This window comes from Bos indicus x Bos taurus, chromosome 6, assembly GCF_003369695.1.
Source record: "Bos indicus x Bos taurus breed Angus x Brahman F1 hybrid chromosome 6, Bos_hybrid_MaternalHap_v2.0, whole genome shotgun sequence".
Classification (NCBI taxonomy): Eukaryota; Metazoa; Chordata; class Mammalia; order Artiodactyla; family Bovidae; genus Bos; species Bos indicus x Bos taurus.
The window spans coordinates 115,396,111-115,420,624 of NC_040081.1; the positions used below are offsets into that span (position 1 = coordinate 115,396,111).

General features: G+C 50.2%; 1 protein-coding gene across 1 annotated transcript in view; it reads left to right on the forward strand.

The window, feature by feature from the left end:
• The first annotated feature begins 1,815 nt into the window (after window positions 1-1,815).
• Window positions 1,816-24,514, forward strand: part of TNIP2 (TNFAIP3 interacting protein 2) — a 28,016-nt gene continuing 5,317 nt past the window's right edge. Inside the window, exon 1 of the mRNA XM_027545368.1 lies at window positions 1,816-2,251. Coding sequence (XP_027401169.1) covers window positions 1,973-2,251 — 279 coding nt within the window. The 5' untranslated portion in view covers window positions 1,816-1,972. The remainder of the gene's footprint in view (window positions 2,252-24,514) is intronic.

A 24,514-nucleotide genomic window follows, 5' to 3' on the forward strand; every position in this document is an offset into this window, starting at 1 on the left:
TGAATGTTTTGGTTTCGCAGCACATATAAAAGTTGTGTTTACACTGTGCTATAGTGGCTCAGATGGTAAAGCTGCTGCTGCTGCTGCTGCTAAGTCGCTTCAGTCGTGTCCAACTCTGTGCGACCCCCTAGACAGCAGCCCACTAGGCTCCTCTGTCCCTGGGATTCTCCAGGCAAGAACACTGGAGTGGGTTGCCATTTCCTTCTCCAATGCATCAAAGTCAAAAGTGAAAGTGAAGTCGCTCAGTCATGCCCAACTCTTAGCGACCCCATGGACTGCAGCCTACGAGGCTCCTCCATCCATGGGATTTTCCAGGCAAGAGTACTGGAGTGGGGTGCCATTGCTTTCTCCTACAGTAAAGCATCTGCCTGCAATGTGGGAGATCTGGGTTTGATCCCTGCATTGGGAAGATCCCCTGGAGAAGGAAATGGCAACCCACTCCAGCATTCTTGCCTGGAGAATCCTATGGACAGAGGAGTCTGGTGGGCCACAGTCCATGGGTCGTAAAGAGTTGGACACAACTGAGTGACTAAAACTTTTTTTCAGTTTCATAGTCTATTAAGTGTGCCACAGACAAGAATGTGTCTCTGAGCCCTAACCATGCAGCCTGCAGGCGTGTGGGCACAGGCCCCCTGCACTCCATCCCCCAGTCCCCACAACACACCTGTGGGGTGGGGGCAGCCAGCCTTGACCTCTCTGCAGCGGAGAAGGTGTGAGCTGGCTACACTTATAATTCTGATTATACCAGCCTGTGAGTGTCTTCCCTGGGCTCAGCCCAAGCTCGAGTATGGATTATGTAGAGGGGAAAAAACGCCACACTGCTCTCAGGGGACTCAGGGACGAGGGCAGAGGAGGGTGTGCCAGGGAACCTTCGAAAGACCACAGGTGTGCTTGGGGATCACTGTGGAGGACGCTCGGAGTCTGAAAAAGGAAACAGCCGTGGAGCCATAGGAAAACCCTGGGAGTCAGGCTGGCAGATGGAGGGGATGGAGAAACAGGGCGGGAAAGGGCCAGCTCCCTCCTGCCTTCTGCCCTAAGAGCAGTTCTTACACCTCGGAGACGGGGGTGCGGGCTTTGGAATCTCGCTGGTGGGCTGGGTACCTCGCCAGGCTCAGTTCCTGGAAGGTCGCCCTTTACGCCGTGGCAGCCGGCCTGCAGCCGGCGGGGGGAGCCGGGTCCACGCTCGGGGCTAACACTCGGGGTCGTCTCTGGACACTTCTTTCCCTTCTATCAGTAGCGAAATAGAGGCCCTTTGACCCCTCTTCTTGTCCGGGCCTGACTTCTCTGAAAGCTCCCGCGACACGAGGCGATGAGGCTGCTGAAACAGGCCAAGAACCCGCGGGTGGAGCGGCCGCAGGACCCGGGCGGGTGCGGACCCCGCAGGCGGGCCCCAGATCTCCTCGGGGCGGGACCAAGCTGTCTGCGGGGCAGGGCCTGGCGGCTCGGCGGGAGGCGGGAGCACCTTGTCCGTGGGGGCGGGGCCTGACGGCTCGGAGGAAGGCGGGGCCAGGCTCTCCGTAGGGGCGGGGGTCTGCCTCTCGGCGAAGGCGGGACCACGCTGTCCGCGTGGGGCGGGGCCTGGCCTTTCGGCGGGAGGCGGGTTAGGCTCTCCATGGGGGCGGGGTCTTGCGGCTCGGCAAGGGCGGGACCAAACTGTCCGCGTGGGGCGGGGCCTGGCCGCTCGGCGGGAGGCGGGGTCAGGCTCTCCGTGGGGGCGGGGTCTTGCGGCTCGGCATGGGCGGGACCAAGCTGTCCTTCGGGGGGCGGGGTCTGGCGGCTCACCGAGGGCGGGGTCAGGCTCTCCGCGGGGGGCGGGGCCTGCCTCTGGGCGCCGGGCGGGCTCGGGATCTCCGCGGAGGGCGGGGCGCGCCGGGAAAAGTTCCGGGAAGCTGGGCCGCCCCCCCTGCTCCCCCGGCCCAGACCCGGCGCGGAAGTTGCCGGCGGTCCGCGCCTCCCGGCCAGGCCCGCAGCCATGTCGTCCGGGGATGCGGAGTCCGGGGGGCGGGAGGGCGCCCCGCGCGCGGCTGCCGCGCTTTGCGGCCTGTACCACGAGGCGGGGCAGCGGCTGAGGCGCCTGCAAGACCAGCTGGCGGCCCGGGACGCCCTCATCGCGCGCCTCCGCGCCCGGCTCGCCGCGCTCGAGGGGGACACGGCGCCGTCGCTCGTGGACGCGCTGCTGGAGCAGGTGGCGCGCTTCCGGGAGCAGCTGCGGCAGCGGGACGGCGGCGCCGCGGAGGCCGCGCTGCGCCAGGTGCGGGGCGGCGGGGCCAGGCTTCCCGGGGGCTCCCTGGGGGCGCGTGTCCCCGGAGGCTGCGTGCGCCCGCCGGGCGTGAGGCGTGCGTGGTCTGCCGCGGCTGAGCCGTTGTGTCTGTGGGTTCTGGGCGGTGCGCGCCGCGAGAGGGGTCAGGGCTGTGCGTCGAGCCGGGTTCCGCCGTGCGTGTGCGCGCTGTGTTCTCGGGCTCCGCACCCGCGTTGGGTCTGAGGGCTGTGTCTGCCGGTTTGAATTCCGAGGGGATGTGTGTGCGTGTGTTGGGTTCTGAGGGGTCTGACCCTGTTGCGTTTGAAGGAGTGTGTCGCTCCCTCACGTTCTGAGAGGTGTGTGTGCCAGGGCTCAGTCTGAGGGCTGTGTGTCCCTGTCTGTTGTGAGGGGTGTTTGTCCTTTCTGATTATATGGGATGTGTGTCGAGTTGGTTCTGAGGGGTGTGTGCATGTTAGTGTGTGTGTGTGGCGTTACCCTGTGGGGCCTGAGGGGTGTGTGTCCATATTGGTTACGAAGGGTGTGTTTGTTCCCACGTCGGGTCTGAGGGGTGCTGCGACCACGCTGTGTGTGTCTGTTATTTCTCAGGTGAGTGTGTTGGCTTCTGGGGGATGCGTGTGGCTTGTTGAGGCTGATGGTTGTGTGTCCTGAGGGTTCTGAGGAGTGTGTGCCCGTGTTGAGTTGCGGTGTGCTCGCGCATCTCCTGGGTTCTCAGGGATCTGCGCTCCTGTGTTAGTTAGGGGTTGTGTGGTTGTGAGGGTGTGTACGTTTGGCTGTGCTGAGCCGTCTGCCCCCGGTTGGCTTCTGAGGGGTGTGTGTGCCTGTGTGGCTCTGTTGGGCCTAAAGGGCGGATCTGCCCATCTTGGTCCTGAAGGGTGTGTGTGTCTGTGTTGGTTTTGAGGAGTGTGTGTTTCTGTGTTGGGCTCTGGAGGGTGTGTGTGTCCATTTCTGTTCTGAGAGGTTGTGCGCCTGTTGGATGTAACGGTGGTGTGTCCCTGCTGGTTCTTGGATGTGAGTCATCTGCTCCCACGTGGGATCTGAGGGCTGTCTACCTGGGCTCAGTTCTCAGAGGTGTTTGTGCCTCTGTGGATGCTAAAGGCTTTGTGTCTGCAGCAGCTCTGAGTGGCGTGTGTGTGTGTTGGTTTGGGGTGCTGTGTGTGTTTTCCCCTGCTGGGTCTGAGCCGTGTGTGCGCCTGTGTAGAGTCTGGGCTGTGTCTGCTCCCGTGATGGGTTCTGAAGGGTAATGTTCCCTGGTTGTGTCTGAGGGTTCTGTGCGCCCATATTAATTCTAAGGAGTATGTGGTTGTGTTGTTTTTAATAAACTTATTTACAGTTTATTTTTAATTGGAGGATAATTGCTTTACACTGTTGGGTTGGCTTCTGCCGTAAGTCAACATGAGTCAGCCGTGGGGATACACATGTCCCCTTCCTCCTACCCACCCATCCCCGCTCTCCAGGTCGTTACGGAGCACTGAATTTGAGCTGTGTTGTACAGCAGCTTCCTGTTGTGAAACAGTGGTGGCTGTTTTACACACGGTGATGTATATGCTACTCGGAATCCATCCCACTCTCCTTCCCACTTTGTGTTGGTTTTCAGGTGTGTTTGTACATGCGGGTGTCTCAGCGGTGTGTGTGTGTGACTAGGGTCTGCAGGTTGTGAGTCTGTTCTGAAGGGTCTGTTCCTATGTTGGGTTTTGATGGTTGTGTCTGCATTGGTTCCGAAGGGTTGTGTGTCTGTGTTGTTTGTGATGGGTGTGTTCACGGTGGGTCTGAGGGTTATGTGTCCTTGTTGGCATTGAGGGCTGTGTTTCCTAGTTGTGTTCTAAGCAGCGTGTGCCCATTTTTGGAGTAAAGAGTATTTGTCCGTGTTGGTTCTGAGGCATGTGTGGGCTCCCATGTTGGATCTGAGGAGTGTGTTTCTGTTTTGGGTTGATGAGTGTGTGTTTGTGTTGTGTCTGAGGGTGTGTTGCACATACTGGATCTCAAGTTTTTGTCTCCATGTTCAGTTCAGGAAAGTGTACCATTTTGGTTCTGAGGAGTGGAGTCTGCGTTGGTTCTCAGGGATGTGTGTGTCTGTGTCGTGTCTGGGTGGTGTCTGAGTCATTCTCAGCAGCATGCCTGTCTGTGTTGGGTGTGAGGGCTGTGTGTGTGGGCTCTGAAGGGCATCTGCATTTGTTGGGTTCTGAGTGGAGTGTTCCCACGTGAGTCTGAGGAGGGTGTGTGTCTCTGCTGGTTTCTGAAGTGCATGTGCTCTGAGTGCTGTGTGTGTCTGTGTGTGTTTGGGGTTCTGAGTGCTGTGTGTGTCTGTGTGTGTGCTGGGTCCGAGGGGTGTGGGCGCTCGTCTGGGCTCTGGAGGCGTGTATGTGTGTTGGGTTCTGTAGGTTGTCTTGTCTGTGATGGTTTTGAGGGTTGTCGTGTGCCGGTATTGAATCTGATGATTGTGTACCAGCTGAATTCAGAGGGGTCTCCTCCCACGTTGGGTCTGAGGGGTGTATATCTGTGTTGGGTTCTGAGGGATGTGTGCCTGTGTTGGGTCTTAGGGTTGAGTGTGGGTGTTGCTTGTGTCTGGAGTGTGTGTGTGTTCATGCTGAGTCCTGCGCTCCGTGCACAGGCACTGGGCTGGGTGTGTGTAGTGCATGCCTCTAGGCTCCTCGTGTGTGTGGGTTGTGTTAGGTTCAGGGCCATGTGAACCCTAATGTCCGTGATCTCTGTTAGCCCTCGTTGTGAATGTATCTTTCAGTAGTAACACCTCTGCTCTGCAGGGAGTGATGACAGAGTGGGAAGCTGCCAGAGTGCCTGAAAACAGACTTAAATCCTTACTTTCCCACTTTCTTATCCTTGTCTTTGACATCATAAGACATCTTATGCTGTCTGTCCGCATGAAATATTATTAAATACTCAAATCAGGAGCAAGAGTAACAGTGTTTTCCTACAATAGCTGTTTGGCACTGCCCCAGAGCTTTTGGTGAACTCTGATCTATTATCCCATTTGGCGCATCACTATTATCCAGTTTTCCCAGTAAAGAATCTAGGCCTGCAAAAGAGAACTTTTACTACCAGGCTTGGCCCTGCAGCCCAGAGCGAAAGACAGACGTGTTTTGTTTTGTTTTATAAAAGTAATTTTGAATATCTGAGCAACCGAGGAAAGACTAAAGAATAAGATAGCCACCGTAATGGCACTGCAGGGAGATAACCAGTGTTAATCTCTTGGCATGCCTCTTCCCTGTTTTTCCTTTAACTATAGGGTTTGTATACATTTGGCACCGTTGAATTCATGCTGTCTTCTACAGTTTTACTTAATATCATGTGTTTTACTGAAAGTTTTCCTTCTGTTTCAGGTTTTCAGGATTCATTAACAAAAGACACCAATCGCCACACACACAATGCACGCTCAGTCCTTCGCACACACACAGTGCACGCTCAGTCCTTCGCACACTGCTGTTCGTTTGACTTTGTGAATCATAAGGCTTCTTGAACCTCGGGGCCTAGCCAGACCTCCAGGGTCTCAAGAACTTCCAAGACCCTCTCCCTGTCTTATCTGAAGTGCCACTTGGCTTGCTGGTAACAACCGGTGTGCTAGTGGGTAGGCACGTAACCCAGGCGGTGACCAGGCAAGTCAGGAGCAGGTCAGGGGCTTGCTGTTCTGCACCTGAAGCCTGGAGAAGCCTACTTCCATTTTAATTCCCTAACATCATGACGTCAATATTTTCTTGTCTGCATCGTTTTAAATGCCTTTGGGAGATAGATGTCTTCCTCAGTCCAGCTCTCTCCCTTTTCTTGGGGAAGGTGGGTTGTAACATACCAGGGTAGCAGGAAGTTTCGTGGTCTGCACCGCTGACCTTATGTTGTGGACACCAGGAGTGATAGGTGGGTGCAGAGCGGGGACCGGAGCACATCGCTCCCGAGCAGGATGCTGGTGGCCACTGGTGCTCAGTTGCCATGTCTCCCCAACGTCCCGTGGCCCCCAGCCTCTAACCGAAGCTCAGGTAGAATCAGGTCTGTAGTTCTGGGACTACTGGTCCTTTGACCTCCGACATGTGCTTTTTGTTTTAGGATTTTAAATTATTTAAAGAGAAATTAAATGATCTGGTGTCTTACGGAGTTATATGTTTGTTGCTTACCCCTACATATCTCTGGGGTTGGTCAGAGCCCGTGTAAGGATGCAGAGGTGTACACCTCGCAGAGGCCCTGGGGTCACTGAAGTGGCCGCAGAGTGAAAGCAACCAGAGGAATTGGTTGACTCACTCGTCTCATCAGTGGCCACGTCAGCCAGGTGCTTCGGAGCGGGGCTGGACCGTGTGAGCCAGGTCTGGGAGGACCGCGGGCTCCCGGGGAAGACGCTGAGGCTCACAGGTGTGGAAGGACGGCCAGGTGATCAGAGCATCTGTGGCCAGGCTGCAGTTCGTGCGTGGTGGGGCCAGATCAGTCTTGAGAATTCTGATCTTTTTTGCTGCCACAGTGGGGCTCGGACCATAGCTTATTTGTCACATGAGCTCTGGACGGAGGACTTTGCATAGCTCTTCCAGTTAAGACTTTCTGGAATAATGGCGCTGACTCACTGTGCGGCCTGTAGTTACTCAGCCCTGTCGCTAGCCTCATGGGCCCTGCTTGCTCCTAATAGATCCGGTTGCGCCTTTCCTTCTGCTGTGCTGTTGATGAGTGGAAGAGCACGCACACTTTCAAACAGGTTATATTAGGTTTTGTGTGTGTGTACTGGGTGTGTGTGTGTGTGTGTTTATTTTTTTACCATCTGTCTCCATACCTCTTTTAATCTTGTGCAACAAACTCTGTATCCATCAAACAATGATTTCCCATCTCCCGATTTTGTCCCCCCACCCCACTGGCAGCCACCCTTTTACTTTGTCTCTATGATGTTGACTGCTCTGGATACCTCCTATAAATGGAATCAGATCAGATCAGATCAGATCAGTTGCTCAGTCGTGTCCGACTCTTTGTGACCCCATGAATCGCAGCACGCCAGGCCTCCCTGTCCACCATAAACTCCCAGAGTTCACTCAGACTCACATCCATCGAGTCAGTGATGCCATCCAGCCATCTCATCCTCTGTCATCCCCTTCTCCGCCTGCTCCCAATCCCTTCCAGCATCAGAGTCTTTTCCAGTGAGTCAACTCTTCACATGAGGTGGCCAAAGTACTGGTGTTTCAGCTTTAGCATCATTCCTTCCAAAGAAATCCCAGGGCTGATCTCCTTTAGGATGGACTGGTTGGATCTCCTTGCAGTCCAAGGGACTCTCAAGAGTCTTCTCCAACACCACAGTTCAAAAGCATCAATTCTTCGGCACTCAGCCTTCTTCACAGTCCAACTCTCACATCCATACATGACCACAGGAAAAACCATAGCCTTGACTAGACGAACCTTTGTTGGCAAAGTAATGTCTCTGCTTTTGAATGTACTATCTAGGTTGGTCATAACTTTCCTTCCAAGGAGTAAGTGTCTTTTAATTTCATGGCTACAGTCACCATCTGCAGTGATTTTGGAGCCCAGAAAAAGAAAGTCTGACACTGTTTCCACTGTTTCCCCATCTATTTCCCATGAAGTGATGGGACCGGATGCCATGATCTTTGTTTTCTGAATGTTGAGCTTTAAGCCAACTTTTTCACTATCTACTTTCACCTTCATCAAGAGGCTTTTTAGTTCCTCTTCACTTTCTGCCATAAGGGTGGTGTCATCTGCATATCTGAGGTGATTGATATTTCTCCCGGCAATCTTGATTCCAGCTTGTGCTTCTTCCAGCCCAGTGTTTCTCATGATGTACTCTGCATATAAGTTAAATAAACAGGGTGACAATATACAGCCTTGACATACTCCTTTTCCTATTTGGAACCAGTCTGTTGTTCCATGTCCAGTTCTAACTGTTGCTTCCTGACCTGCATACAAATTTCTCAAGAGGCAGATCAGGTGGTCTGGTATTCCCATCTCTTTCAGAATTTTCCACAGTTTATTGTGATCCACACAGTCAAAGGCTTCGGCATAGTCAATAAAGCAGAAATAGATGCTTTTCTGGAACTCTCTTGCTTTTTCCATGATCCAGCGGATGTTGGCAATTTGATCTCTGGTTCTTCTGCCTTTTCTAAAACCAGCTTGAACATCAGGAAGTTCACGGTTCACATATTACTAAAGCCTGGCTTGGAGAATTTTGAGCATTACTTTACTAGCGTGTGAGATGAGTGCAGTTGTGCGGTAGTTTGAGCATTCTTTGGCATTGCCTTTCTTTGGGATTGGAATGAAAACTGACCTTTTCCAGTCCTGTGGCCACTGCTGAGTTTTCCAAATTTGCTGGCATATTGAGTGCAGCACTTCCACAGCATTATCTTTCAGGATTTGAAGTAGCTCAACTGGAATTCTATCACCTCCATTAGCTTTGTTCATAGTGATGCTTTCTAAGGCCCACTTGACTTCACATTCCAGGATGTCTGGCTCTAGGTCAGTGATCACACCATCATGATTATCTGGATCGTGAAGATCTTTTTTGTACAGTTCTTCTGTGTATTCTTGCCATCTCTTCTTAATATCTTCTGCTTCTGTTAGGTCCATACCATTTCTGTCCTTTATTGAGCCCATCTTTCCATGAAATGTTCCTTTGGTATCTCTGGTTTTCTTGAAGAGATCTCTAGTCTTTCCCATTCTGTTGTTTTCCTCTATTTCTTTGCACTGATCGCTGAAGAAGGCTTGCTTATCTCTTCTTGCTATTCTTTGGAACTCTGCATTCAGATGTTTATATCTTTCCTTTTCTCCTTTGCTTTTCGCTTCTCTTCTTTTCACAGCTATTTGTAAGGCCTCCCCAGACAGCCATTTTGCTTTTTTGCATTTCCTTTCCATGGGCATGGTCTTGATCCCTGTCTCCTGTACAGTGTCACAAACCTCATTCCATAGCTCATCAGGCACTCTATCTATCAGACCTAGGCCCTTAAATCTATTTCTCACTTCCACTGTATAATCATAAGGGATTTGATTTAGGTCATACCTGAATGGTCTAGTGGTTTTCCCTACTTTCTTCAATTTAAGTCTGAATTTGGCAATAAGGAGTTCATGGTCTGAGCCACAGTCAGCTCCTGGTCTTGTTTTTGCTGACTGTATAGAGCTTCTCCATCTTTGGCTGCAAAGAATATAATCAATCTGATAAATGGAATAGTACTCTATTTATCTTTTCGTGACTAGTTTATTTCACTTAACATGATGTCCTCAAGGTTCATCCATGTTGTAACATCTGTCAGAATTTCCTTCCTTTTTAACGCTGAATAATGCTCCACATTTTGCTTTTGTCTATTCCTCCGTTGATGGACACTAGGGTTTCTTCCGTGTTTTAGCTTTTACAAACATCACTGCTGTCATGAACATAAGTGTGTAAATATCTCTTTCAGATCCTTCTTTCAGTTCTTCTGGGTCTTTATCCAGAAGTGGAATTGCTACATTGCTGGATCGTGTGATATTTCTATTTTTAATTTCTTGAGGGACTTCCATACTGGTTTTCCACAGTGGCTGTACCATTTTACATTCCCATAAATAGGGCAGAAGGGTTCCAGTTTCTCCACATCCTAACCAACATTGCTATTTTCTGTATTTTTGTTAGTAGGCAGCCTAATAGGTGTGTGGTAATTTAGTACAAGGGCTTTGCTGGTGGCTCAGTGATAAAGAATCCACCTGCCAATGCAGGAGATATGGATTTGATCTCTGGGTCAGGCAGATCCCCTGGAGAAGGAAACGGCAACCCACTCCGGTATTCTTGCCTGGGACATCCCATGGACGGAGGAGCCTGGCGGGCTGCAGTCTATGGGTTCACAAAGAGTTGGATGTGACTTAGCAACTAAACAACAAGAACAATTTAGTACAAAATTATTGTAGTTGTGAAAGTGAAGTCTCTCAGTCATGTCCGACTCTTTGCGACCCCATGGACTGCAGCCTACCAGGCTCCTCCGTCCATGGGATTCTCCAGGCAAGAGCACTGGAGTGGGGCGCCATCGCCTTCTCCTTCACTTTCACTTTTCACTTTCCTACATTGGAGAAGGAAATGGCAACCCACTCCAGTGTTCTTGCCTGGAGAATCTCAGGGACGGGGGAGCCTGGTGGGCTGCCGTCTATGGGGTCGCACAGACTCGGACACGACTGAAGCAGCAGCATTGTAGTTTTGATTTGCAATTCCTTTTAATGGTAAGTGATGTTGAGCATCATTTCGTGTGCTTATTGGCCATTTTTATATTTTCTTTGAAGAAACGTCAAGCCTTTTGCCCATTAAAGGTACTTACTTAGTTGGTTGCATCAGGCCTTAGTTGCAGCGTGCAGGCTCTTTGGTTGTGACGCATGGGCTTTCGTTGCAGCGCGCAGGCTGCAGCGCATGCAGGCTCAGCAGCGGCGGCACCCAGGCTCTCTAGGTGTGGCTCGTAGGCTTAGTTGCTCTGCGGTGGGGTCTTAGTTCCCCAACCGGGGATTGTACCTGAGTCCCCTGCATTGCAAGGTGGATTCTTAACCACTGGGCCACCAGGGAAGTCCTTGTCTGTTTTTGAACTGGGTTATTTTGTTGAATTTCAGGAGTACTCTATATATGCTAGATGCTAATCCCTTAACAGATATATAATTTGCAAATATTTCATCTCATTCTGTGGGGAAACAGTAGAAACTGGCTGACTTTATTTTTCTGGGCTCCAAAATCACCGCAGATGGTGACTGCAGCCATAAAATTAAAAGACGCTTACTCCTTGGAAGGAAAATTATGAGCAACCTAGACAGCATATTAAAAAGCAGAGACATTAATTTGCCAACAAATGTCCGTCTAGTCAAGGCTATGGCTTTTCCAGTGGTCATGTATGGATGTGAGAGTTGGACTGTGAAGAAAGCTGAGTGCCGAAGAATTGATGCTTTTGAACTGTGGTGTTGGAGAAGACTCTTGAGAGTCCCTTGGACTGCAAGGAGATCCAACCAGTCCATCCTAAAGGAGATCAGTCCTGGGTGTTTATTGGAAGGACTGATGCTGAAGCTGAAACTCCAGTACTTTGGACACCTGATTCGAAGAGCTGACTCATTAGAAAAGACCCCAATACTGGGAAAGATTGAGGGCAGGAGGAGAAGGGGACGACAGAGGATGAGATGGCTGGATGGCATCAGCGACTCGATGGACATGGGTTTGGGTGGACTCTGGGAGTTGGTGAAGGACAGGGAGGCATGGTGTGCTGCGACTCATGGGGTCGCAAAGAGTCGGACACGACTAAGCGACTGAACTGAACTGAACTGAACATCCCATTCTGTAGGTTGTCTTTTTGCTCCACGGATATTGTTGTTTCGTGTGCAAAATTTCTAAACTTTCATTTTAAAAATTGCCAATTTGTCTGTTTTCTTTTGCTACCTGTGCCTTGGATGCCATAACCAAGACATCATTGTCAAATGCAGTGTTACCAAGTGTTTGCCCTATGTTTCTTCTAAGAGTTTTATAGCTTAAGGTGTTACGTTTAAGTCTTTGGTCCATTTTAAGGTCTTTTCCACGTATTTGAAAACATTGTTTATTTCCGGCTGCGGCAGTTCTTCGCTGCTGCGCGCTGCTCTGGTGGCGGGTGGACTCCTCGTCGCAGAGGCGTCTCCTGTGGAACACGGACTCCAGGGCGCGTAGGCGTCGGTACTTGTGCCACGTGGGCTTAGTTGCTCCGCATTATGTGAGTTCTTCCCAGGCCAGGGATCGAACCTGTGCCCTCTACATTGGCAGGTGGGTTCTTAACCACTGGATCACCACGGAAGTTTTAGATAAAGGTCCAACTTCATTCTTTGGCAAGCGGATATCCGGTTTTCCTAGCACCATTTTTTGAAAAGCCTGTCTTTCCCATCGAAAGGTCTTAGCGCCCTTCTCAACCCGTCTGTCAGGCAGGGTCTGTTCTGGGCTCTGTGTAGTTTTCTTTGGTCTGTATGTTTGTCTTTATGTCAGTGCTCACTGTTTTGATTACTGTAGCTTTGTAGTAAGTTTTGAAATCAGGAAGTGTTCTCTCTCTTTTTTTTTTTAAATATTGCTTTGGCTATTTGGGGTCCTTTCAGATTGCATATGAATTTTAGGATCAGTTTTCCTATTTCTGCAAAAAAAAAAAATTGAGATTTTTCAGTTTTTGTCTGGGCTGCACAGCTCGCAGTTTCCAAAGCTCCAAAGAATAGCAGAAAGAGATAAGAAAGCCTTCCTCAGTGATCAGTGCAAGGAAATAGAGAAAAACAATAGAATGGGAAAGACTAGAGATCTCTTCAAGAAAGTTAGAGATACCAAGGGAACATTTCATGCAAAGATGGGCACAATAAAGGACAGAAACGGTATGGGCCTAACAGAAGCAGAAGATATTAAGAAGAGGTAGCAAGAATACACAGAAGAACTGTACAAAAAATATCTTCATGACCCAGATAACCACAACGGTGTGATTACTCACCTAGAGCCAGACATTCTGGAGTACGAAGTCAAGTGGGCCTTAGGAAGTATCACTGCGAACAAAGCTAGTGGACCTGATGGAATTCCAGTTGACCTATTTCAAGTCCTAAAAGATGATGCTGTGAAAGTGCTGCACTCAATATGCCAGCAAATTTGGAAAACTCAGCAGTGACCACAGGACTGGAAAAGGTCAGTTTTCAGTCCAGTCTCAAAGAAAGGCAAAGCCAAAGGATGTTCAAACTACTGCACAGTTGCACTCATCTCACACACTAGCAAAGTAATGCTCAAAATTTTCCATGCCAGGCTTCAACAGTACACGAACCATGAATTTCTAGATGTTCAAGCTGGATTTAGAAAAGACAGTGAAAGTGAAAGTCACTCAGTTGTGTCCAACTCTTTGCAACCCCATGGACTATACAGTCCATGGAATTCTCCAGGCCAGAATACTGGAGTGGGTAGCCTTTCCCTTGTGCAGGGGATCTCCCCAACCTAGGGATCGAACGCAGGTCTCCGGCATTGCTGCTGGATTCTTTGCCAGCTGGGCCACAGGGAAGCCCAAGAATACTGAAGTGGGTAGCCTATCCCTTCTCCAGTGGCTCTTCCCGACCCAGAAATTGAACTGGGGTCTCCTGCATTGCAGGAGGATTCTTTATCAACTGAGCTATCAGGGAAGCCAGAAAAGGCAGAGGAACCAGAGATCAAATTGCCAACATCCTTTGGATCATAGAAAAAGCAAGAAAATTCCAGAAAAACATCTGCTTTATTGACTATGCCAAAGGCTTTGTGTGGATCACAATAAACTGGAAAATTCTTAAAGAGATGGGAATACCAGACCACCTTCCCTGCCTCCTGAGAAATCTGAGAAATCATGTGAAACGCTGGGCTGGATGAAGCACAAACTGGAATTAAGATTTTGGGGAGAAATATCAATAACCTCAGATATGCAGATGATACCACCCTTATGGCAGAAAGCCAAGAGGAACTAAAGAGCCTCTTGATGAAAGTGAAAGAGGAGAGTGTAGAAGCTGTCTTAAAACTCAACATTCAAAAAGCAAAGATTATGGCATCCGGTCCCATCACTTCATGGCAAACAAATGAGGAAACAATGGAAACAGTGACAGACTTTACTTTTTTGGGCTCCAAAATCACTGCAGATGATGACTGCAGCCATGCAATTAAAAGGCACTTGCTCCTTGGAAGAAAAGCTATGACAAACCTAGACAGCATATTAAAAAGCAGAGACATCACTTTGCCAACAATGGTCTGGATAGTCACAGCTATGATTTTTCAAGTAGTCAGGTATGGATGTGAGAGTTGGACCATGAAGAAGGCTGAGTGCCAAACAATTGATGCTTTTGAACTGTGATGCTGGAGAAAACCATTGAGAGCCTCTTGGACAGCAAGGAGATCCAACCCGTCCATCCTAAAGGAGATCAGTCTGAATATTCACTGGAAGGACTGATGCTGAAGCTGAAGCTCCAACACTTTGGCCACCTGATGCAAAGAACTGACTCATTTGAAAAGACCCTGATGCTGGGAAAGATTGAGGGCAGGAGAGAAGGGAGTGACAGAGGATGAGACGGTTGGGTGGCGTCATGGACTCAACAGACATCCGTCGATCAGACTCTGGGAGATGGTTGCAAAGAGGTGGACATGACGTTGCCACTGAACAACAGCAAGGTGGTGTTCGCTGTGGGTTTTTCTATGGTTTTACGTGGAGGTAGTTTCCTTTTGTTGCTGTTTGTTGCGTGTTTTTATTATGAAAGTGTTGAATTTTGTCGAATGCTTTTCTGCATCACTTGATATGATCATATGTTTTCTTCCCCTTCCTTCTGGTAATGTAGTAGGTTACATTGATCAATTCCTTCCTCCCTCCTTTCCTTTTTTTGGATGAAATATGTTTGTGAAGGTAACCACAGCACAGTACTGTTATTACCTAAATCTACATGTAGCAAATGTGGTGAAAAATGTTGTGATTAGAAAAGATTAATAATAGCACTCTCATTTCATTGCAAGGGATTGATGCTGTCAGAGATGGAAAACAGACAAAGACACACAGTCGTGCCTTATGTTCCTCGGAAGACCTTGTCTCATATGTTGTTGTTTATCAGATATTAATCAAGTTACCTGATTGTCTTCAGATACAGTGTGTGGGCTTGGAGGAGGGCATGGCAGCCCACTCCAGTGTTCTTGCCCGGGGAAGCCCATGGACGGAAGAGCCTGGTGGGCTGCAGTCCATGGGGTCACAAAGAATGAGACACGACTGAGTGAGCATGCGTGCACATACTTCATGAGGATGTTTGCATCGGTGTTCATAAGGGACATCAGTCTGTTGCTTTCTTGCCTCTGTCTGGCTGCTGACCTCACAGAATAAGTTAGGAAATGTTGCCTCCTCTTCGGTTTTTTGGAAGAGTTTGGGAGGAATTGGTATTATTAATATTTCTTAAATACTGGATAGAATTCACTGATAAAATCTTCAGTGTCAAGCCTTTTTTCTTTTTTTGTAGGGAGATATTTTTTTAAAATAATGTATTTTTGGCTGGCTGGGTCTTCGTTGCCGTGCAGGCCTTTCTCTAGTCGGGGGAGCAGGGGCTGCTCTGTCGCGGTGCGCAGGCTTCTCAGCACAGTGGCTTCTCTTGAGGAGCACGGACTTCAGGCACGTGGGCTTCAGCAGTCGGTATCCCCGGGCTCTGGAGCATAGGCTAATACTTGTGGTGCACAGGCTTAGTTGCTGTGCAGCATCTGGGATCTTCCCTGATCAGGGATCGAACCTGTGTCTCCTGCACTGACAGGTGGATTGACCACTGAGCCACCAGGGAAGCCTGTGGGCAGATCTCTGATTACTGATTCACTCTCCTTACTATTGGTAGTTAGATGTCTATTGAGTTTTTGTTTCTGTGATTTGGTCTTGGTAGAAATTGTGTTTTTAAGAATTTGTTTCATCTAGGTTATCTCATCTGCTGGTTTATAATTGTTCATAGTACTCATTTGTAATCATTTTTATTTTCATAGAATTGGTAGTAACATCTCTACGTACATTGCTGATTTTAGTAATTAGTGTCTTCTTTCTTTTTGTAATCTGTCTAGCTAAAGTTTATCCATTTTGCTGATCTTTCTGAAGAGCTAACTTTTGGTTTCATTGATTTCTCTTATAGTTTTTCTGTTCTCTATTTCATTTATCTCTGCCCTAATCTTTATTTTTCATTCCTTTTGCTAGCTTTGGATTTAGTTTGTTCTTTCTTTTCTAGTTCCTTAACTTGTAAAGTTATATTGCTGATTGGAGACCTTTCTAGGTTTATTGTTGTTGTTCCCTCACTAAGTCATGTCCAACTCTTTGTGACCCCATCGACTGTAGCACACCAAGCTTCCCTGTCCTTTACCATCTCCTGGAGTTTGCTCAAACTCATGTTCATTGATTCGATGATGCCATCCAATCATCTCATCCTCTGTTGTCCCCTTCTCCTCCTGCCCTCAGTCCTTCCCAGAATCAGGGTCTTTTTCCAGTCAGTTGGCTCTTCGCATCAGTTGGCCAAAGTATTGGAGCTTCAGCATCAGTCCTTTGAATATTCAGGGTTGATTTCCTTTAGGATTAACTGGTTTGATCTCTTTGCTGTCCAAAGGACTCTCAAGAGTCTTCTCCAGCACCACAGTTCAAAAACATCATTCTTCGGCGCTCAGCCTTCTTTATGGTCCAACTCTCACATTCGTACATGATACTGGAGAAACCATAGCTTTGACTGTACACCCACCATAGAGCCGCCTGGTGGGTGATCCACAAACTGGAGAACAATTACACCAAAGAGGTTCTCACACTGTTGCAAAAGTTCTAGGGGCCACAACAGACTTCCCAACCTGGCGATCTGGCAAAGGGGCTGGCATCCCAGGGAATCTGATCTTGAAGTCAGCGGGATGTGATTACAGAACTTCCAAAGGACTGGGGAAACAGACAAAACCTTGTGTGCACCAGGACCCAGGAGAAAGGGGCCGTGACCCCACAGGAGCCTGAGCCAGACTTGCCTAGGAGTGCGTGAGAGTCTCTGGCAGAGGCGTGAGTCGGCAGTGGCCAGCTGTGTGCTCAGGGGCACTGGCAGCGGCAGTCCTGGGGGGTGCGGCCTACTGGCCTCAGTCCTCTGGGCAGAGGTCACCAGTACCCCTATCGTAGAGCCTACAGCCTGCAGTAGAGATGGCGACTCTAGGACTGGACCGCCTCAGGCCAAACTACAGGGAAGAAGCACAGCCCCGCTCATCAGCAGAGAATTGGATCAGAGATTCGCTGAGCATGGCCCCGCCCACCAGAGCAAGACCCAGTTTTCCCTACAGCCAGTCCCTCCCATCAGGAAGCTTGCACCAGCCTGTCATCCTTCTCCATCAGAGGGGCAGACAGAATGAAAACCACAATCACAGAAAGCTAACCAAACTGACCACATGGACCACAGCCTTGTCTAACTCAGTGAAACTGTGAGCGGTGCCGTGTAGAGCCGCGCAAGACGGATGGGTCGTGGTGGAGAGTTCTGACAAAACGTGGTCCATTGGAGAAGGAAATGGCAAACCACTTCAGCATTCTTGCCTGGAAAACGCCATGAACAGTATGAAAAAGCGAAACGATACAACACTGAAAGAGGGACTCCAGGTTGGTAGGTGCCTAGTGTATTACCGGAGAAGAGCAGGAAATAGCTCCAGAGGAACGAAAAGGCTGAGCCAAAGTGGAAACAACGCCCAGTTGTGGATGTTGTCTGATGGTGAAACTAAAGTCCAGTGCTGTAAAGAAAAAGACTGCAGAGGAACCAGGGATATTAGGTCCATGAATCAAGGTAAATTGATTTACCTTGGTCAAACAAGAGTTGGCAAGAGTGAAATTGACATTTTAAGAATTAGGACACTAAAATGGAAGACAGTGGGTGAGATCAACTCAGGTGACCATCACATCTGCTACTGTGGGCGAGAATCCCATAGAAGAAACGGAGTGGCCCTCACAGTCAACAAGAGAGCCCGAAATGCAGTACTTGGGTGCAGTCTCAAAAACAACAGATTGATCTTGGTTTGTTTCCAAGGCAAACCTTTCAGTAGCACACTAATCCGGGTCTGTGCCCCAGCCACGAATGCAGAAGAAGCTGAAGTTGAATGGTTCTATGAAGACCCACAAGACCTTCTAGAACTAACGCCAAAAAAAGATGTCCTTCTTATCATAGGGGACTGGAATGCAAAAGTAGGAAGTCAAGAGATACCTGGAGTAACAGGCAAGTTTGGCCTTGGAGTACAAAACGAAGCAGGGCAAAGGCTAACAGAGAACACACTGGTCATAGCAAACACCCTCTTCCAGCAACACAAGAGACGACTCTACACGTGGACATCACCAGATGGTCAATACCGAAATCAGATTGATTATATTCTTTGCAGTCAAAGATGGAGAAGCTCCACACAGGCAGCAAAAATAAGACTAGGAGCTGACTGTGGCTCACATAACGAGTTCCTTATTGTAAAATTCAGACTTAAATTGAAGAAAGTAGGGAAAACCACTAGCCCATTCAGGTATGACCTAAATAAATTCTCTTGTGATTATACAATGGAAATTTGACAAATAGATTCAAGAGATTGGATCTGATAGAGTGTGTGAAGAACTATGGACGGAGAGGTTCGTGACATTGTACAGGAGGCAGTGATCAAGACCATCCCCAAAATAAAGAAATTCTACAAGGCAAAATGGTTGTCTGAGGAGGCCTTACAAATAGCTGAGAAAAGAAGAGAAATAAAAGGCAAAGAAGAAAAGGAAAGTCATCTGAATTCTGAGTTCTATAGACTAGCAAGGAGAGATAAGAAAGCCTTAAGTGAACAATGCAAAGAAAGAGGAAAACAAGAGAATGGGAAAGACTAGAGATTTCTCCAAGAAAAGTAGAAATAGCAAGGGAACATTTCATGCAAAGATGGGCACAATAAAGGACAGAAACTGTGGACCTAACAGAAGCAGAAGAGGTGGCAAGCACCCACAGAAGAACTACACAAGAAAGGCCTTCACGACCCAGACAAGCACGATGGCGTGACCACTCACCCAGAGCCGACAGCCTGGAATGCGAAGTCAAGTGGGCCTTAGGAAGCATCACTACGAACAAAGCTAGTGGATAGAGGTGATCAGTTTCCACTGAGCTATTTCAAATCCTAAAAGATGATGTTACAGTTCTGCACTCAATGTGTCTGTAAATTTGGAAGGCTCAGCGTTGGCCACAGGACTGGAAAAGGTCAGCTTTCATTCTAATCCCAAAGAAAGGCAATGCCAAAGAATGCTCAAACTACTGCACAATTGCTCATTTCACATGCTAGCAAGATAATGCTCAAAATCCTTCAAGCTAGGCTTTATTCAACAGTACATGAACCAAGAACTTCCAGGCGTACAAGATGGACTTAGAAAAGGCAGAGGAACCAGAAATCAAATTGCCAACATCAATTGGATCATATAAAAAAGCAAAGGAATTCCAGAAAAATACCTGCTTCATTGACTATGCAAAAGCCTTTGACTGTGTGGATCATCTTCAAGAGATGGGAATACCAGGCCATCTTACCTGCTTCCTGAGAAAGCTGTATACAGGTCAAGAAGCAACAGTTAGAACCAGACACGGAACAACGGACTGGTTCCAAATTGGGAAAAGAGTATGTTGAGGCTGTATATTGTCACCCTGCTTATTTAACTTATATGCAGAGTACATCATGTGAAATGCTGGGCTGGATTAAGCACAAGCTGGAATCAAGATTGCTGGGAGAAATATCAACAACCTCAGATACGCAGATGACACCACCCTAATGGGAGAAAGCAAAGAGGAACTAAAGAGAGTCTTGATGAAAGTGAAAGAGGAGAGTGAAAAAACTGGCTTAAAACTCAACATTCAAAAAACTAAGATCATGGCATCTGGGTCCCATCACTTCATTCATGGCAAATAGATGGGGAAACAATGGAAACAATGAGAGACTTTATTTTTTGGGCTCCAAAATCACTGCAGATGGTGATTGCAGTCATGAAAGTTTTTAAAAGACGCTTGGTCCTTGGAAGAAAAGCTATGACTGGCCTAGACAGCATATTAAAAAGCAGAGACATTACTTTGCTGACAAAGGTTCCTGTAGTCAAATCTATGGTTTCTCTAGTGGTCATGTATGGATGTGAGAGCTGGACCATAAAGAAGGCTTGAGCCCTGAAGCATTGATGGTGCTGGAGAAGACTCTTGAGAGTCCCTTGGACTGCAGGGAAATCCAATCAGTCCATCCTAAAGGAAATCAGTCCTGAATATTCATTGGAAGGACTGATCCTGAAGCCGAAGCTCCAATACTTTGGCCATCTGATGTGAAGAACTGACCTACTGGAAAAAACCCTGATGCTGGGAAAGATTGAAGGCAGGAGAAGAGGGTGGCAGAGGATGAGATGGTTGCACGACATCTTTGACTCAGTGGACATGCATTTGAGCAAGCTCCGGGAAATGGTGAAAGACAGAGAGGCCTGGCGTGCTGCTGTCCATGGGTTTGCGAAGAGTTGGAGATGCCTGAGCGACTGAGACCTTATTTGGAAGTACGGCTTTTGCAGGTGTGATAAAGTGAGGTCTTCCTGGACTAGGGTGGGCCCCCGGTGCCTGGTATCCTTATAAGACACCCCGTGAAGATGGAGGCGGAGACGGTGTGATGCGTGCAGTTTCTAACGGTTACGAACTGGACTGGGACACGTGGCCAGACGGGCCAGTGTGCCTCCCACTTCAGAGCAACAAGTGCTGAAAACCTGGGGGCTGCAGGGGTCTGGGGTCTGCATGCGGCTGTGGGGCGGTAGGTCAGGCGGCCCTTGGCGGACGGGGAGCAGCCTGCAGTGGCCTGCCTCGTTCCTCAGGCGCTGGCTGGTTCCTGGCGGTGAGGCTGTCAATGTGGCAAGTCTGCACGTGAGCCAGGTCGGTCCTTCTTTCTGGGCGTTTGTTTACAGCTGTGCCGGCTCTTCATTGCTCTGGCCTTTCTCTCCGTCGTGGGGTGAAGGCCTCTCGCTGCGGTGGCTTCTCTGGCCGTGGAGCTCAGGTTCGGAGCGGGCGGGCTTCATCGTTGCAGCCCATTGGCTTAGCTGGCCCATGGCATGTGGGGGTCTTTTCCATGGGTCAGACCTGTGTCCCCTGCACTGACAGATTCTTAAGCTGTGGAGCACCAGGGATGCCAGAGCCAGGTCATTTCTAAACTGATGTTTGAAGGAAGATTTTTAAGACAAAACATCAAGCCATTGTGTCCTTCAGATCCGAGCAGTCCTCCCCCTCGTCGGCCAGGTGCGGTGCTCTGGGTCTGTGTCGTCAGCAGGTGGAGAAGGGGCCCCGGTCCTGAGGCGGCACCCCCGGTCTTCTTCGCAGACACCTCCTGGCCTCCTCCTGGGGTGGGTGCGGCGAGGAGCGTCTTTGGGAAACCCCACGAGCCCCTGAAGCCGGGGGACCTCCTGCTGCGCTGTTGCTCGGCCTGTCTCCATCTAGCAGCTCAGGACGCTTGCAGATGAGGTGCTGCCCGAAGTCCTCCGGCCTCACAGAGGATGTGAGGGGGCGGCGGGAGGTGGAGGCAGAGGCCAGGGCAGCCGGTGCCGCTGCCTCCTTACGGTCACTGACTTCCTGGCCACTCACCCCCGTGAGCCTTAGAATCTGGCCCCACGGGGCCTGGCCTGCACTGGTGTCGCGTACAGACTTCTGTCTGCATTCACAACATGCATATTTGTTTATGTATATTGATATCTTTCACATACAGGACACGTAAACACTTCTGTTTTACGTGAATACTCTTCCGTATCAGATAGAGACAAGGACAGAGGCGCTCCTGCTGAAGTCACAGCTTCTGACCTGAGTTAGCTTTTCAGGGAGGTGACTGTCCCCGCAGGACAGGGCTCTGTGCTCTCAGTGATTCCTCCAGATTTGGTTTTGAGCCACTGGGAGGGGAACTCGGTGCAGTTGGGTACGTGTGGTCGATGTCCTCGGGCACGTCCGTCCCCCGGCAGCGACAGGATCCCCGCAGGGCTGTGCTGCTGGACAGGGAGACGCGCCCGGGGAGGCTGGGCCGTGCTGGCCTGGGCTGTGTCCCCTTGGAGGGAAGCCCCTGCCGTATTTCCCACAGGAAAGCACAGGACGGGGCCTTGATTGGCTGGTAGGCCTTCAAAAGTGGCCAGTTTTTAAGGAACACAGTCCAAGGCCAAGAACTGGGTCTGGGTTTGTGTTTTTAGGTTCAGTGCTGCCGGGACAGTCTGCAGAGAGAGCCTGCCCTCCCATCAGGGTTGGGCTTCCCTGGTGGCTCAGAGGTTAAAGCGTCTGCCTGCAGTGCAGGAGACCTGCGTTTGATCCCTGGGTCGGGAAGATCCCCTGGAGAAGGAAATGGCAACTCACTGCAGTATTCTTGCCTGGCGAATCCCATGGAAGGAGGAGCTTGGTGGGCTACAGTCCACAGGGTTGCAAAGAGTCGGACACGACTGAGCGACTTCACTTTCACCTTCTGGGGCTCACCCAGACCAAGTGCCTTGGCACCTGCCGGCGGCCCCAGCTGTGTGGACAGGCTTGGAAGGCCCTGGACGGGGCCTGCAGGGCCGGCCTGGTGCTGGAGGGCCGTGTGTTGGGAGGAGGTTCTGATGCCCTCTGGCCAGGTCCAGAGAGAGGCCTCTTTTCCTCCTTCAGCCCAGCGATGAGGTCATCAGGGCCCAAAGGAAGGATGAAGTAGTGGCCTTCCAAGAACAGGCCTTGCCCGGCTTGGCTGTAATGCCCGTGAGGTCAGAGGGCAGTGAGGCATGATGGGCTGATGGCGCGCCAGCGCCGGACGCCTTTGGGCAAGAGCCCTGCTGCTGAAGTTGATCCGCTGGCGCTTGTCACACCCGTTGTCGCCAGTCCTGATTTCCCGTCCACCTGGTGCTGGACATGGCCCATCTGCCAGGGCCTGACCTCACTTCCCCGCCCGCTGCCCTCACGGCCACCTGCTGTCCCCTCGCCACCTTCATGAGTGAGTCCCTGGCCTTCCCCGAGGCCTTTCCCAAGAGAGCTAGGCCGACTGATTCTTCTAATGGAGTTTCCCTTCTTGTCTTTCTGTTCACTTCTAGAGCAAAGTCCGAGGAAAATGGGGAAAAGGGTGCTCTTAAAGCTCCCTGAGGGAGCTCTGGTGGCCCAGTGGTTAGGACCCTGTGCTTTCACTGCCAAGGGCCTGGGTTCGATCCCTGGTCGAGAAATAGATCCTGTAAGGTGCGCGAAAAAACTTCCCCGAGAGAATGAGGACGAGGCTTTCAGAGTATTTTCTGGTCACCTGGTTAGCGCACTGCCGTCACGGGCTGGGGTTATCTGTGGATGGGGCATGACCGATGCTGGGGGAGCAGCCCTCGCCTCACGGATGTGGGTTTGGGCCCAGGGAGGGACCCAGAGCCTGGCCGTGCTCCTGAGTCCCCCAGTTGTTTACTTTTATTGAGGTATAGCTGATTTACAGTATTTCATTAATTCCTACTATACAGCAAATTGAGTCAGTTATACATATATATATAAAACGGTGTATGTATACATACGTGTGTGTGTGTCGCTCAGTCGTGTCCAACTCTGTGCAACCCCATAAAGTGTAGACAGGCCCCTCTGTCCATGGGATTTCCCGAGCAACAATACCGGAGTGGGTTGCCATGCCCTCCTCTAGGGGATCTTCCTGGCCCAGGTCTCCTGCATTGCAGGCGGATTCTTACCGTCTGAGCCACCAGGGAAGCCCATGCATGTGTGTGTATGTATATGGTGTATACTCTTTCGTATCCTTGCCCGTGTGGTTTACCGCAGGATGCCGAGTACACTTCCCTGCGCTCCACAGTAGGGCCTTGTCTGCTCCTTCTCTGTTAATTGTCCGCCTCTCCTAATCCCAGACTCCCACCCCAGCCCTCCCCACTCGCCTTCCCCCTGGGCAACCACAGAGTGTCCTCTGTTTCTGTGTGGTGGGAACACTGGTGTCATATTTTAGATTCCACGTATGCGTGATATATGGTATTTGTCTTTCTCTTTCTGACTTTAGTATGATTGCCTCTAGGTCCACCCCATCAGTTCTTTTTTCTAATATTTTATTTATTTAGCTGTGCTGGGTCTTAGTTGCAGCATGTCGGATCTAGTTCCCTGACGTGGAATGGAACCCAGGTCCCCTGCATTGGGAGCTTGGAGTCCCAGCCACTAGACCAACAGGGACATCCCCACAATTACTTCCTAACCCCAGGCTTGGGCAGACCCAGCCTTGAGACTTGTAGGGATGTATCCGTGGCTGTGTCTGCACGGGGCGCGCCTTCTAGGGATGTATCCTGTGGCTGTGTCTGCACAGGGCGTGCCTGCTAGGGATGTATCCTGTGGCTGTGTCTGCACGGGGTGTGCCTTCTAGGGATGTATCCCGTGGCTGTGTCTGCACGGGACGTGCCTTCTAGGGATGGATCCCGTGGCTGTGTCTGCACGGGGCGCGCCTTCTAGGGATGTATCCGTGGCTTGTCTGCACGGGACGCGCCTTCTAGGGATGTATCCCGTGGCTGTGTCTGCACGAGGCACACCAGCTGGAGGCGTGTGCTTGGTCAGCCTGCACTCTGGCTTAAGCTCCAGGCTGTAGTTGAAAAGAACAGGCAGGTTGTGCGCTGCTGTGGGACACAGTATTTTACCAAGGAGCAGAAAAGCAGGGCACCAGGACAGTGCTGTCAGACCCCTGAGTGCAAAATACACGTGCCACAGACGCGTGCCAGCACCCTGGCGAGACCCCTGGCCAGATTGTGAGTAGTGGAGGGGAGGTCCTTGGTCCCTCGTGTAAGCGTGAGCGTGAGCGGAGCTCCGATGCTCCCTGCCACGCTCCCCGTGCATGCTCAGTCTCCACCCTGGCTT